This window comes from Protomyctophum parallelum, assembly GCF_964188405.1.
Source record: "Protomyctophum parallelum genome assembly, chromosome: 17".
NCBI classification, from domain to species: domain Eukaryota; kingdom Metazoa; phylum Chordata; class Actinopteri; order Myctophiformes; family Myctophidae; genus Protomyctophum; species Protomyctophum parallelum.
This window is the reverse complement of record NC_139719.1, coordinates 20,767,863-20,784,170: the sequence shown is the minus strand read 5'-3', so window position 1 is coordinate 20,784,170 and position 16,308 is coordinate 20,767,863. Positions and strand designations below refer to the sequence as shown.

The 16,308-nt window shown below is 40.1% G+C and overlaps 1 protein-coding gene across 2 annotated transcripts; it reads right to left on the bottom strand.

The window, feature by feature from the left end:
* Positions 1–786: 786 nt before the first annotated feature.
* wdr45b (WD repeat domain 45B) lies at positions 787–15,068 on the bottom strand. 2 transcript variants are annotated; one of them, XM_083787840.1, is made up of 11 exons: positions 14,813–15,068; positions 12,526–12,600; positions 11,183–11,212; positions 10,513–10,614; positions 10,239–10,326; positions 9,135–9,229; positions 6,744–6,934; positions 6,490–6,575; positions 4,810–4,911; positions 4,337–4,458; positions 787–3,552 (listed from the first exon to the last, which is right to left on the bottom strand). In XM_083787840.1, the coding sequence occupies exons 1-11, from the start codon at positions 14,889–14,891 to the stop codon at positions 3,446–3,448; spliced, it is 1,077 nt and encodes a 358-aa protein (XP_083643966.1). In that variant the 5' UTR covers positions 14,892–15,068; the 3' UTR covers positions 787–3,445. The 2 variants fall into 2 exon arrangements, with proteins under 2 accessions (XP_083643966.1, XP_083643967.1); XM_083787841.1 differs by lacking the exon at positions 11,183–11,212 and having other exon boundaries at positions 14,813–15,066.
* Positions 15,069–16,308: the final 1,240 nt, after the last annotated feature.

Here is a 16,308-nt window from a genome sequence, read left to right as displayed (position 1 = left end):
GTGTGAAAAGATGCTTCTTAAGCCCAAAAGGGTTAAACGGGAGTAAATATCCTGTTCTTTAACCTTCCCTACAATTTACCGGATTGAGAAATCTTCTAAAACCTTAATGTTTCCAAAATATTCCAAAATGGTGAAGATAGCAGAACTACAAGCAACACTGGGAGCTTGTAGATATTCCCTATTTGTATTTTAATACAAATATTTGTATTATTTTAATACAAATGGGCCTTTAGCACTTTGGGGGGGGGGGGGTCTCGACAGTTGAGCTGAAAACGTTTTGAGAACCACTGTTCTAAGCCCAGACTGCTGTAGAAAGCAGGGGACGTAGGAGGAAGGCTTTTCTTTGCATGCCAGAGGGGTTGAAAATTTGTATTTTGAACTTAAATAGCATTTGCTGTTCAATAAAGAGTGAACAAACTTCAGCAATGAGGATCGGATTGTAGAGCTCTTTAAGACTTATTTTAAGGAAGCCCTCTTAAGCCCCATTTCTATTCTTTGTCACACTATTGACAATTTACTTTTTGTACTGCTACTTTAAATGTACTTATTTCTGAGATGTAGTGGAGTAGAAGTAAAGGTATTGAATATTGAAAATACTTAAGTAAAAATATTTGTGCTATAAAGTACAGTAATTGAGTAAATGTACTTGGTTACTTTCCACCTACGGGTGAGGGCTAATGATCTAGACTATTCTAGCCTTTTTAAATTATTGGGAACAAAATTGGAAAAATACAAATTATCATGGTGTGGCATACTCAAAGTGTACATGGAATATCCTTAGATGACTTTTGTACAATTGTAAAAGCAGACATTGCATTTTTATTGGAATTTAAATGTAGGATTTTACAATCATTTATGAATTTGTCACAGAAATGTTTTGTGCAGCATCATTACAGTAGTAGCCAATGACCGCCAAGCACTGTATGAATATTGTGTAATATGTAGTGTGAGTTAACACGCAAATGTACAATCTAAAGCAGAAAGCAACAAATAAATTGCATTCCCAGAGCTGCTTACCGTCCAACGCACAACCTTTGATAAAAAAAATGAAATGCTGGTACGTTGCGTAGAAAGTTTAGCTTAAAGCGCAACTAAAAGGACATGAATATGTGATTCTTGTACATGGTTCACTGGACGGGGTCTACTGATCCTCCTTTCTATGACTACTGGCTTGCATAAAGCCCTTCAGACCCCCCACCCCATTTAATTAGCTGAATGTGTTAACCACTTAAACCCCATGGTTTCCACCAGGGCTCTATACTAGGCTATTTTCAGTTTTCTGTTATTGTGGGGAAGGCTTTCGCTGAGAATAGCCGATTGACATTGCAAGCTCACAACTGAGCATGCGAAAGCATTCCCCACAATAAAGATGCTGGGTTTTCAGTGGCTAATGGCTGTCTAGAAGCAAACCAGCTTATCACTTATCTCAGTATCAAGACTTTAAAAAGAAAATTGTAAACAAATAAAAGTGACATCATATAATTGAGTGGACAGCTACTGCTGGCCAACAAAGCGACGTATCAAAAAAGGGAACAATCAAGTCACACGCAGATAACTTTGATTTAATCAATCTATTTAGACCAATTACCGGTTCAATTAACAGTGAATGAACACTGCAAATGATTGAAAAGGTATTGTTTGCAATGTTACCAAGGTATTTTTTTCTGGTATCTATATGTTTTGCTCCTGATGGGACAAACTGAAAGAATGGTTGTTTTTGGTTTGTAGGCCTTCCCATTTAGAAAGCGCTCATTCTTAAGATCCCCAAAAACAAAACCAAAAAAAGTGTGTCAAAATCAATTAAAGTGTATATTGCACATAAACAGCAGACAAAAACAAATAGTTTTTTTCCTGTTAATATTCTGTACAGTTTTAAGCAGTTACATGGTCAGTCTGGCCGCAGTTGTGTTTATACAGTAAATATAAGCAAAATGTAATAATACTGGGATTTGGATTTTACAAAGCAGTACCACCTGAGTCATTGGACTCGGGTGAACAATCTTAAGAGTTAACTCATATTGAGCCAAAAGTGTGACTTGGTCAATGGAACACCATCAGAATAGAAGGAAAGGGGGCCATTTCAGGCAGTCAGTTAATTCAGGTGCAGTACTTTAGACAGTTTAGACAGTTTTTGGTTTAGACTAAGTCATTGGTTAGACCAGTCATTAGTCCTACAACTACAACCCATCTCAAACACTCACCCTAAACCTAACCTCCCATGGGGCAGCACACCTAAACCTAACCTTAACGCATGTCTAACCAATGACTAGTCTAAACTAAGTATGCACCCCAGTCAATTAATTCTAATGGCCCATTTATTCTCCAATAAAGAACTCTACTGTCAACTCTACTTCATTTTATCCGCTAGAGGGCATGATAGAGTAACAACGATCCGGTAGCATTTGGCAGTGTCCAAAATCACTCAATATAGGTGCACTAGGTATATAGTGATTATACCATTTGGGGTGTCCAAATGTATCTAGTGATAATTACATGTTACTTAGTGGACTCATCGTATCCCACAATGCACTGTGAAAAGTAGGATACAACCGATGGTCACTATTGCAAATGCCGTTCCTAATTTAGCCGATAGTCCCCGGACCCCTACATAAAACTACCTATATAGTTTGGGAGTAGAAGTAGTGAATGAGTGACTTCAGACACTGCCCGTCTGTCTTGCAGGGATCACTACTTCCCTCACAGTTTGCTACGGACGGGGTAGAATCTTATGGATGCATTGCATACATTTAGCATTCGTAAGCTTTCAGACAACGTTCAGCGAAGGATGAAGTAAGTGCAGTATAAATGGGCCTTAAGCTGCATTGCCAACCGCTGATGTCGTACAGTTACATTTATTTGTATGTATATACACACGCACACACACACACACACACACACACACACACACGTATATGGCAATATATGTACACGCATACATCCAGTCTCAGCTCAGAGGCACTCCCTATAGTTAGATTAGGTGGTGTTAGTTGACAAAAATCTTTTTCTCCTATATATATATTTTTTTATCCATCTACCTATTAGAATCTACAATGTGATTAAAAAATAGCCATAATAATCCATTGCAAATTCCACGGAAGACAAAAAAAAGCAATACTTTGTCCTTTCAAAAAATAAGTTTCCCTCTTCTTCTCCCTCTAGTGTTTTATTTGGGAGGTTTAAAGTCAGTGAGTGTTTGTATCCCTGTTGTCTTCCAGAAAGTCAGGGTTCCAGAGGCAACTTATCACATCAGTTCACATCCATGAAAATCACCAGTTTCTGCTGTGCATTCGTCCTTGCAGTGCACATTTACTCCACAGCTGTGCTTCTCCTGTCTTTAGTTTTTCACCCCCATCTGATGCTCTTTTACAGAGTCAATTGAGATGAGGAGGGATGCGACACACGACCTCTCCTCCCTCCAAAAACAAAAAGGAAGAAAAGTCAAAGGTCATATCTTGTCATCCGTCATCTCCAGGAACTGGGCGTAAACATCTCTGGAACACTCCCCTTTCTGGTTGAACAGGAACTTGTAGTAGCTGCCGTCAGCGCAAATGGCTGAGGAGGGAGAGATAAGGAGAAGGAATAATTAGGTTAGCCCAGGCAAGCGAGTAAGAGTGGAGACTAAAGCACTTACGCCAACAGACGGTAGACAATGACAAATCAGTTTACGATTTTGATTCCTCCACGGTGCCTCCAGCTTGGCCAGGCGCTCCAACAAACACAATTGTGTTTGTGGGTGGGACGACTGGGATCCCAACAGGGCTGAGTGTTCCGTCTCTGCACTAGCGACGACTACTACAGACCAACAAGAGGGATTGTCTAGACTCTGAACGTGCACACTTTGGAGGGCATTCCACATATCACCTCAATTCTGAGAGAAACGCAGCTAAAGATTGCATGCGTGAGAGTTTTGGGATTTTGATGACTTTGCTTAGCTCAGCCTAAAATACGGTAAATGTAATAGTATTAATTCTGGATTAATACTCATGTTTCCCCGGACTGGCAGAAAAAAGACTGTTGAAGTGCTCTTGAGCGAGGCACTGAATCCCTCCGTAACTGCTCCAGTGGAGCTGCTCAGTTTAAGACTAGTTGTACTAGGCAGCTTTTAATGTGGGTCTATGTAATCGTGCAGGACATTGCTGAAAAAGAGTCTGTGTGCTAAGCATACCTACACTGGGTATAAAAAAAAACACACTTTGTCAGCCCTGTCAACAAATCACATTCTGTATGACAAAAATGACATTTTCTGAAAGGTTGAAAATAAAAAAGGTTTGAAAAAGGTTTTCAGTTGAGAGTCATACATCATAAATGCCACGGCCTTGTCCCAACATGGACCTACCTATGACAGCATTGGGCTCTGTTCCAAAGGCACACACACAGGGGGAGCCTGACGGAACCTGGAATTTGGAGAAGCTCCACTTGGAGCTGAAGTACTTGGGAAGAAAACTGGCCGATGCCAAGCTGAAACATAAAAAGCAATTACAATTACACCCCACCAGGTTATGTTCTTTGCTGCTATTCATTATGTAAAGGATAATGTACAGCGATACAGTGTACAGTTGGCGATTTCAAAATAAACCCAACAAGGTGACACAGGACCAATGCAGTGCCACTTAATACATTTCTACTACTACTACTAAATCAATAATACTTCCATAGCAACGTAAACAGAGGCAGAAAGAATTACAAGCTCACGACACGCTGTGAGACTATGTATGAAAATGTTCTTCTCGATAAACATAATCAATAAAGTGAAGTAAAATAATCAATATTTGCAGCCCTAAATGATATGAATGAGCCTGAAGGACTAACCTTGACTGTTTATTCCTTTTGGGGTCCTCCGCTGCAAAAATATGCACTGTGCCATGGTCACTGGACACACAAATAAGGGATGCATCCTGGTTGAAGTTAATGCTGTGTAATACAAAGCAGAAGGAAAATAATGACATCAGTCTACAGGCCTTCATCAGTTTATTCCTACTTTACAGCAGACATCTAACAGAGTAGTAGGGGTGGGTTCTGGGATTCGCAAAACAAATTTGCAAAACAAATACCGGGTGCGTTTGTAATTGATTAATAAATAAATAAATAATCATTAATGTGTCAAATCGAAAAAAGGGTGTGAAAAGTGTGAGCGATTGGTGCAGGCAGTAAGGAGTTACGGCACTGTTTCTGACAGACACACACACGGACACACACACATTCGGTTAATTATAGTATGATGATATGATGATATGATTAACCTAACTTATCACTAGATGAACCTATGTGAGGTGGCTTGGTGAACAGAATCTGTCCTGATACTGGAACCATTTCAATATTGGAACTGAGAGCTGTGTGGTGGTTGCAGAACCGAAATTAACCCATTTAGGCCTGACTTCTTCTAAATCCTCCAGTTTTCTGAAATAAATATTTTCACGATTTTTCAAAAATAGCAGACCTACAAGCTTGTAGCGCGACACTCGGTGGCGCGCTATGAGCTTGTAGATCTGCTATTTTTCAATAGCTAAATTATAAAATAATGTTTAACACCAAAAGGGGTTCCCGCCCAAAATGGGTTTTAAGGGCTTATGAACGACTCTAGGTAGCAGTGAGTGGGCAGAGAAGATCTAAAGTCAGGAAAGTTCTCCTCTTTTGAATCATGTCTTTGTATCAGTTTGAGTAAGTCAGTCCTTTTTTCACTCTTGTTTTAGAAGTCCAGATATTGTGAATTATTGTCAGCTAAACATGCAATGAGTGAATCGCTACTTCCTGTTCTCACTCTTGTTTTAGAAGTCCAGATATTGTGAATTATTGTAAGCTAAACATGCAATGAGTGAATCGCTACTTCCTGTTCTTCCATTTCAGAAGTAACAGATAAAGATGACAACATTTGGACTTATATATCATGGCTAGGTAGATACAACGGAGGCAATGGATTACAAGAGTACATTTCAATTATTTTTATTTTCTACATAGCAGAGACAGATGTTTCGGATATCCAGGCTCGGCTATCCAGCCTTCATCGGTGTGATGAATCGCACTGATGAAGGCTGGATAGACGAAACGTCCGTCTCTGCTATGTAGAAAATACAAAAATTATTGAAATTTACTTTACTGTGTGCGATCATCACCTCTGTTTTTCATGATGTTATTTTGAGTGGATAACGCACCAGACGTCTAAGGCTGTCCCCGAACATTCGGGGTTCGAACCTTCGCTCGTTAGGGTTGGCACTCGCATCTTAATTAATGGGTTTTTTTTTATTATAATTATTTTCCCTTTTTTTAACTCAAATATTTCTCGGCGAGAATGCGATATTCATAATAAGAGTACTATGTTCATGTCGTGTAAGTAGACTTAGAAATAAAACTAGTGTTGACTAATCATTACATGTGGCTCTTATTTTGAAGAAGAAGTTAGTGCACAGGAAGTCCGTTTCATTTGTAAACAAGCTACTATGACACTTTCCCAAAGTTACGTACTTCCCCCCCTCAATGTTGAGTGTTACTCACCAATAAATGTTAGCCGTCTGTGAACCTCGTCTCAACTCCTGGATTAGCTGACCCGCGGAAGTGTCAAAGATTCTTATCAGAGTACCCTATGGAAAGACAATAAATATGAATAAGCCACATCTTAGCGACAAATGAGATTAAGACCACAATAGCCTAAAACATAGAGGTGTGTGTGTGTGTTTAAAAGAATATCCGCCCCACAAAAACATGCAATTGCTAAGAATATGCCAAAGAATATTCCATGTTTGGCGTACTTTCTCTGATGCAGTAGCTATCCTTGTACCCTGCAGATTTAGTGCGATACAGCACAGCACCCCCTCATGGGCAGGGATGTCGACAGGGGGCTTTTCCGTATTGGCTAAGTCCACAATCTGCACGTGCCCAGAGTGGGTTCCAGGGAACGCCAGCAGAGAGTTGTTGCTATTGGGACACAGTACACACAGACCTGAGGAAAGGAGATGGAGGCAAATTTAGATGACGTTGGAAGTGGTTGAAGTGTATTGCGTTTAGATTTTTTTCCCCCTCCAAATACATGGATGGCATTGTTGTTATGAAGTGAACCCGTTCATCCGTTTACTCACTACATGGCTGTTTGTCGCATGTCTAAAAGAGGCCTGTACTACGAAGCAAGTTCAACATACACAATCTACGATATCTTTTCGTTATCTGGCTTTACTAACCTTAAAAACCACAATCATGCTAAGCAGTCTCGCAAAGGTAGCTATCAACTTGGTAAGTCAACCCAGGATTTTCTCAATCTAGCCATAAGCGCGTTCACATAAAAGGGGTCACGGCATATGATATGAACAATCACAAACATGGACAAAACTACTGGCAGTGGCAGCAGAGAGGCATATTTCACAAATTAACAGAAAACTATAATATTAGCCAATTCAAACACAAGCCACACAGCTCAAGCTGCCAAATGTAAGACTGTAAATGCTTAAGTCAATAGGCTTGTAATGTCACTGCAAATAAGAAATAACTAGATAAAGTGCTCCTCGGGGCACAGGTCTCCACCAGGCCAGGTCAGGTCGTGGCCTCCTGGTGGCGCTATAATAGGCCAATGTGGTGCTATTTCTTCTTACGCCTTGCAAGACGGCAATTGGATGATTTGAGGCATTATGTTCCAAAAATGTGTTTTGCCAAAATCCACCTGTTGGTGGCGCTATAACAGGCCAATGTGAAAAAGGTGGGATATATTCCTCAGCCTAGTAGGAAAGTTTGTGAAAGATTTCACGTAAATTGCACGCTGCGTTCATGATTTGAGTCTTTTTCTTCAAAACGGGCCAATGCTGCAAACTTTGAAAGCCAATGTTAGCCAAATAGGATGGAATATGAAATATCGGAAAGATCCGTCTTGAACACATGACTATAGAGATACTGTGTAACGATTTGTGGGACTTTGACAGAATCTTAAGGAGTAATATAAAAATGTGTTTTACAAAAGACGGCCTCCTGGTGGCGCTATAACAGGCAGTTCTGGAAGATTTGGGGCAGAGGTTTATCGTTGGCATCCAGGGAATGTGTGTGCAAAATTTGGCATCGACCGGGTTAATGGTGCTGGAGATTAGCAGGTAACAGACAGGCGGACGGACGGATGCACACAGTGCAAAACATACTCTCTCCCCATGCCTTCGGCCTGGTGGAGACAATAAAATAAATACCAAGTTCCCATAACATTGGTGCTTGTTCAACACGAAAACTTAAATGAAATACCTTGTAGATTATAGTAGAAAGATCCACATCCGCATTTTTATTTAACACGTTTCAAACAACACAGCCTCTTTCACTGGCCCATCATTTAGCATATACTGTATGTAGATCTGACTATAACTACATTTGTGTATTCCGTAAAATTAATGTGTGCTTAGAGACAATATACATATATTCTTATTCCTTCAGCTGCAAATCCTGGCTGTGTAAAAGAGACTTGGGCGGGAGCAAATAATACATAAATATAATCATAAGTAAAGCGGAACAAGTAGGCCTAACCCTTAAGTACAATACAATAGGGGTTTAACACTTTAGCAGTCTCTGTTGTGCAATGATATGGGTATACAAAAGCAAAATGAAATGGTTTAGTTATTGCTGGCAGCCAACAGCTCATGGTTCAAGAACATGACACAGATAACCTACTCTCAGATTAAAATATATACCTCTTATAAGAAAAATCACACCCGTGTGAAGTGAGGGGCGCTCTTATTATCATACATCATTTTAATGTTTGTGTAGGACAAGGTTTGTGCACACACCAAAAGCTGAACATAGGAGGGTCTAGCTCCCCTCAAAAATGTATAGGAAAAGCAAAGGGTTTAGAGACCTGCACACAATGTGCGCAAAAGCACCACAGGATTGTCTATGAATGGTGAGGGTACTATTCTCCAAGAAAACTACAGTAGTAGCCACTAGCCAGTGCTTTTATACATGTTTATCTGTTATCTCGAACATAACCTGCTCTGGTGCAGGTCAGGTATGAGTTACCATGGTGACGGTACCCCGGTAAGCATTGAACGCCCAGTCAACTCATAATCATGAAAACCCAGGGTTAAACCTGCCTGTACCCTGCTATCCCCAAATCTTACTTCGCATTACAGGCCTCAGGTTGTTTCGATGTTGGAGATGGGACAGCAGAATGGACTGACCTTTGGGGTTATAGCAGGTCTCGAACACATGCAGCTGATGGGGGTTGTGGGTGAAGGTAAAGACTTTTATCATTGAGTCTAGGACCACCACAATCCTGAGCACAAAGAAGCAGCAGTGCACACAGCATTTCAGACAAAATGTGTATAGCAGAATGCACACAATTGTGAATTTAAACTTTGGGTCGGATATCACCCAATTACAGCCAGAAGGGACTTTAGAGCAGTGGTTTTCAAACGTTGTGTGCCCAAGGCACACCATTGGGCAGCCGCAAGTCAAAATCTCAAGGGACACCTGAATTCAAACTATTCATACCAAAAATATGTCCAAAATAGGGATGAGTCATTAAAATATTCAGTTCATTGTATAGAATTTGCCTCTGTATTGGGAATTGAGTGTGCACAAACTACTGATATAGTCAATTAAAAGATAAACCTTTTGTGTAGTTGTATAAATATTGTGTGTTTGTCACCAAATCCCAAGGCACACCCAGACTTGTTTCACAGCACACCATTTGGGAACCACTGCTTTAGAGGATAAATGATGAGTAAATTGATGTGGTCTGTGTATTCTTATATGCATTATACAATATATATGGCGTTATGGACACATTTTAAGGATAACACTATCAGTACAACAATGGACACAAACTGTCAATCTCTACGGATGACACTTTAAAATCTAATGGAATATAATGTTTGATGACAGTGGCTGGGAAGTGTGTCTCTCAGCCAGGCTACAACGAACGTGCAAATGCAATGACAGATTTTGTTCCCAGATTACATTACAGAAGTCTCGCTTCAGTGGACGTTGGAATTGTTACTTGTCACAAATATTGATCACGTTTACTTTGATCATATAAAATGGTCTAGTCAACACATCTCATCTGTATTATTACTGCATCATGGCCTAGTAATCTCAGTACTACACCACTAGTACAATTATTTGTATTAAATGGCTGCTGACTCAAAGTGTCTGAACAGATGCATGAAGAGGTTTGTGTCATTCTCTCCATCTGTTGAATAATGCAACACTTGGAAGGACAAGCAGCCCAATTATGTGGGAACTGTTACAAAACATCAGGGTTATTGGAGTGGGAGTTGTACCTGTCACGCCGAAGCTTCACCGCTTTGACTTCTGTTGAGAACTCAATCTCAATAACCGTCTTCTTCTTCAGGTCATCCCAGATCATCACTAGAATGACCAGAACCAGAGACATTAATTTAGTCATAAGCCATAATGACACAGTTTCATCAAATGTAACTACTATGAAAGTGCCTGAACCAGCCCGAGGAGCTGCAAAGGGGAAGAAGAAGAAGGGAGGGGGGGGGCTAAACTAAACTAAAGCAAACCACTATAGTATAGTTGCAAGTACCATACCTTTGTTGGGAGGATACTTGGGCTTTTTTCCTCCTCCAACAAGTGCTAGATAGTTACACCTAAATAGCATCTCCACATGGCCGACACCACCCTCCAGAAACTCTGAAAGACAAAAGACAATGTTTCATTGCCAATCTCACTGTGACAAGCGAGCCCAGGCATTTTACAATCCAGGAAGCAACACGGCCAAAAAGAGATCAAACTGTTTGGAATTGACTGTGCCAACATCTAAATCACATTTTCAAACAAACGCTTATGATGATTTGATTGGAGGCATGAGGATTTTTAAATGTCAAATTATCTCACTCTGCAGCCCAGACCACAATGACAAGTTGACAACCCCTGAAACATTCCACACAATGAAACAAGCCTCTTGGTGTAAAAGCGTGCACACAAGACCACGGGAAAAGAATCAGTTCATGCTGTAAACGTTTGCCACCAGAACCATCTGCATGTGAGTCAGCACTAAAAGCCAGGGCTGCGTCTGACTACTAGCGTAGTAAAACTCCTCGCCTCACAGTAGTTTGTTAATTCCCAGAAGTACATCGAAAAGGTTACTTTGGAACTGGTCATGTGCTGAGTCACATGTGCAGGCATCTTTTGTGGAATTATTAACTTCCTTATAGACTTATATCCAGATCAATTCTCATCGAGCACCGGAAGGAAGTACCTTGTGTCTTGCTGGCGAGTTGCTGTGTTCCTGTATGCATCAGAATTGCCTGGTTTACTATTGTTCTACATACATACATCAGAAAGACTCTAAACTTAGCTGCCAGTTGCTGAAAAGGGCTGCCAACGAGTCAACGACTAACAATGTTGAACGGCGCTACAAATTGTACTATTGTAGTGATGGAATCCGAAGGCTGAAACAGCAAGCTCTCAATGCTGGCATGATCCTACTAGGACAGTAGGACTGTAAATAGTTAATCGCCGATAAGAAATTAGTCAGTAGTCGTTAACATTTAATAACTAATCGTAATTAATCGAAAATTATGCGTTTTTATCATTGGGTGGTTTTCTGTGAATGTAATGCTGTGCGCAGACAGCATTACATTCACGAGTGGCCGAGGAACGCACATACAAAGATGCCATTGCCTGGCCCTGTATCGTCAATGCAGTGGCGTGCACAGATGGACACTAGGGGGTGCTAGAGCTCGTTTTTTTGTTTAGTGGAGTCAAGTGGACCATGGTGACATTGATCAATTCTTGATACAAAAAAAAGCTTCTAATATATTATTTATGCCCTAAAATCTATAAATCTCACTTTTTTCCATTTATTTTTCAATATATGTTTATTGGTAATAGGTTTCAACAATTTAGTACAGTTTGAACATACCATTTTTTCCACATTTTCTCCCTCACCCCATCCCTCCCCCCACAGTTATCGTCATCATTAAAACAATATAAAAAATAACATTAATGATTGAGTAAATCTCACATTAAGGTAACCGGCCGGTTCCACGCGCTGCACAAGGTGCCCTTTTTTTCACTTGAGCACCTGCCCCTCTAAATGTCTGTGCACGGCACTGCGTCAATGGTCAAATACATATTTGATTAAGGAATATAATATGTCTTTTGTATTATTTCTGTATATCAGCTAATGTAGATTTGTATGTTGGGGGAAATTAAGATTCTTAGATTTTTTTTTACAAAAACGCTGCTTATCAACTAACCGGCTAATCGATCGATAACCTTATCAAAACGTATCAATTAACTATTAATGCATTAATCGATAATTCACATTCATCCTACACATACTGTGTAGGTACTCAAACGAAAATGTTTCAAGACATTGAATATTGCTTATGCACCACCAAGGCATCCCTAATTTGTGTATGTCATATAGGTAGAAAAATTCTAAGACATTTCAAAATAGCATATCTACAAGGTCAAACAACGCAGCATTATGATACGCTTGTATCATAGCTTGTAGACTGGCTATTTTTGTACAATTAAGGATATAGTGCTTAATTACATGGTTAAACGTTTGCTGACAAATGCTGTGCTCTTTACCTTGTTTCTCCTTCTCTTTAAGAGGGTCCGTGTTGTACACACGAAATCCATTCTCCATTCCACAGGCAAAGCACCCTGAGAGCACAACATGAGATCAACCAAATCGCTTTTGTTATTAACTTTAAACGTTTGTCACATGGAAACAAACACAAACATGTATTCATCAGAGATTCATCAGTTTGCCTTCACCTATTAATTACTTAATATGTCAGAGCACTGTGATGCTTCAAGGTGGTCATGTGAGGTCACACATTTCACTGGCACCTATTTTTGTTTACGGTCATACAGACTACTGCCACCGACGTAAATATATACCTTCTGCAAAGCACATGGCACACAGCAGGGTTGGGTAAGGTGAAATTACTTGTAGTCAGTTACTGAATACAAATAGCATTCAGAATACTGAACATTACGCAATTGTTGCACCTTCATAGTCAAACAAAATGAATGGACGCAGTCTCACAACTTTGAGTTCCACAAACTCATTTTCATCTTTAAACATAAAAACATTTTCAATGCAAATACAAGACATTGAATATGCAATAACATTGCCAGGATAAACAATAGAACACATTGACTGTGCAATCTGTTCTGTGGGCCTTACGGGGCAGAGAAATCTTGCATGTCAGTTTCAATTAAAATATAGGCATTGAAAAGATGCACTTTTCATGATAGGCTAGCATTGTTCATTGTCCAAGAAAATGCATCATGCAGCACAATACATTGAAAAAGATGGATTAAAAAAAACAGTGAAAATGTCTTTGGCATATACCTGATAAAGACCTTTTCAGGTCAAAACATTGTAGGAAAAAGCTTTCGCACACCTAGAAATCAGGCATATGCACATGTGCGTAGGCCAGTGGACATCAATGGAAGGAATGAAAATACACCTGCACACTGGATCTGCTCGGTACATGAGTATGTTCTTTTAATAATGCAACGTTTCGGTCCCTCCGGACCTTCTTCAGGCATCGGTCAAAACATTGTGCAATGAAATCCACTTGTTTGGGAGCATTTAATAGCATTGTTTACCCCATAACTAAAGCATGACCCATCAACATCTCCACCAGCAGTGACCCCTGAGTGGCTGAACCTTCGTCTTTCAGGCTAGGCTCCTTACCTAGGCTTTTGAGCCTAGGTAAGGAGCTGAAGAGGCTTCACGATGTCATCTGTCTATCTAGATTCTACTTGATTCTAGTAGAAGGGGTCATGGGCGTGGGGCCAGCTGAGATGTGGATATGATTATGGATATGATATTGGGAGCAGCAGGGGTCTGCATTGAGAAAGAGGACACAGATTTTCCTGATGAGCTAGTCTCAGTTGGAGGGGGTTGAAAATTGCCATATTATAAAGTTATAATAAAAAAATGTAATCAAACTTCCTTGACAACGTCATTAGATATTTTTAGTTATGTTAATTGGGCTGATTATTGTTACTTATTTGTGTCATAATAACATACACATTAAGCAGGCTAATCCTGATCAACCCAACACTGACACAAATAAAAGTGGCGAGACAACGATACATCAACTGTAATAACTAGCAGACAAATTTATATACAGTAAAGTATCGCACTAAAAAGACACTAACTTCCATTTAAAAGAAAATCACGTGACCCCCCCCCCCCCTCCACACGTACTAGTTCTGCTAAAAGAGAGCCAATGTTAGCTTGTAAGTTTACATAGACTTACAGTGTTAACATTCGTTGTGTGTGCATATTATAATCTAGGATCAACCATCACCGAACAGAAGGTAACAATCCTGGCTAGCAATTGTAGCTAATGTCACACTACTACACCGACTCGATTAAAAACTAAACTAGCTTTGGTTTAGGGTTTAGCTAACTGACCAAATTGCTTCTGAACCGTTTTCCAAATTGCTTCTGAACCGTTTTGATGTTGCCTAGTTTCTAGTCAATGTTTATATTTTTACATTTTACATAGTAGTGTGTGTGCGTTAACGTTGGGTAGAAAACGACAAAAGAGATCATGCTAACTGTAGAGTTGTTTACCGTCAGACAAGGATAGCAGCTCAGCTGTCATAAAGCAAAATAAGATTAACAATGGCATACAGATTAAATGCGTTAGGCTGATAGGAAACAGATTTTTGTTTTCAGCTGTTTAATTGTCTGTATCTCTTGGCCAGCTAAGTAGCCAACCAGCCGTTGAACCTGGCTCATGACATCAACCATGAACGTCGACTTAGCGTTGTTAGCTTAGCATCCACGACGCTGTGCCAATCCCATTTATTTGGGAAGATAAATTAACGCCGCCCCGACTGCTCTTACCATGATCCTGGTTAAATCCGGCATAGAGGAGCCCGTTCCCATGCGGGTTGGACGGTAGTAAATTCATTATATGCGACATATATAACTCGAAATCCGCGACAACGTAATGACAAGCGTTACCAAATGAACTGGCCGGTGTTGCCAACCATTCCTCCACTGTGGCTCTACTCTGCCTGCTGCTTGCTGGGTGGAAGCGAGAAGGACAACAACACTGCTGCTACTGTCGAGTATCGAGTGACTCGATAACATTACTAATCTACACATTGAAGTAAGACTGCGTTACCGAAGACAGAATAGTACTGGGTTAATATGAATTTCATATCATTTCAATCTAACAAACTTGACCGATTTATAAATTGAACACATTTATGTGACGACGGACTTCCTAACCAGGAGAATACATTTATTCTGTCCATGATCGTGACATGATTAGTTAACGTTTATAACGAGTTAATGAGCCTGTTCAACTAAGCTACTACCACCAGACTCAACACGGAAATTGGGTATTGGCTGCTGCAGTGGATGTCATGCAGCTTAGAATTCTTAGATTTAAGTGGGGGAAATGTTGACTTGACATTCAGAGCTGGAATGAAATCCCCAGTTGCAAGGTAGTGTAGGTGGAGGCTAAGCCCCCCCCCCCCCCCCCCCCTCAAAACAAGCCCAATTGACTGACTTCTATGTAAACCAAGATTCATTAGCCCCCTCTAAATAGCCAGCACCCCCATAACACCCCCAGTCACAGTTTTCTGGAGCCGTCGCTGAGTGTAACATGCTAGTACTACTGCTGTTACACTGTTACAACGCAGTTATAACACTCTTATTTGTATGTTTAAAAATATTGCTTTAAAATTAGTCAGATCGAGCCCCAGTGGCCTAATGGATAAGGCACTGGCCTCCTAAGCCAGGGATTGTGGGTTCGAGTCCCATCTGGGGTGATAGTTTTTCACCCAGTCTGGAGTGACACTCTCACATAGTAAAGCATACCATAGAAATACAGAGAGGTTTCCAAATACAATATAAGCTGATAGCAATACTCACTTGACTAAGTTGACTCTAGTCAGAAGCGAAGAGGGCCTAGAGCTCTAGAGTCTAGATCCATTCATCCCCACTATCAATAACACACATAGAACATGCATCTTGTATCATTTTGTGCATAGACGATCAAATAGTGTTGATGGTCATCGGTTAGACTAGTAATGGAAATATACTTTTAGTTTAGTACACTGACCATCACATTCACATCGCAGGTATCAAATATGCTTACATAGATGAGTGATACGATACACCACACCACATACTGGGCCAAGCAGATAAAGGTCATAAATATATGAATATATAGAATATGTTAATGAAAGAAAAACTCCCTCACACTGTCCTCAAATGCAAGAAAGATATTCACTAGGTTATCTTAAGGTTGTTAAGAAATTCTACCACCAAAAGCAAACCTTATGACAGTCTGCAAAGTGAAAACCAGTCTCTCTTGTTAAGCATACATT

Excerpts from the sequence above, each read along its gene's own strand:
- wdr45b (XM_083787840.1), bottom strand. The coding sequence starts at position 14,891 with ATGTCGCATATAATGAATTTACTACCGTCCAACCCGCATGGGAACGGG. Across the intron at positions 10,327-10,512 it reads CAAGTATCCTCCCAACAAAG|TGATGATCTGGGATGACCTG; the intron begins GTATGGTACTTG and ends TGGTCATTCTAG. Across the intron at positions 6,935-9,134 it reads GACCTGCTATAACCCCAAAG|GTCTGTGTGTACTGTGTCCC; the intron begins GTCAGTCCATTC and ends TCCTTTCCTCAG.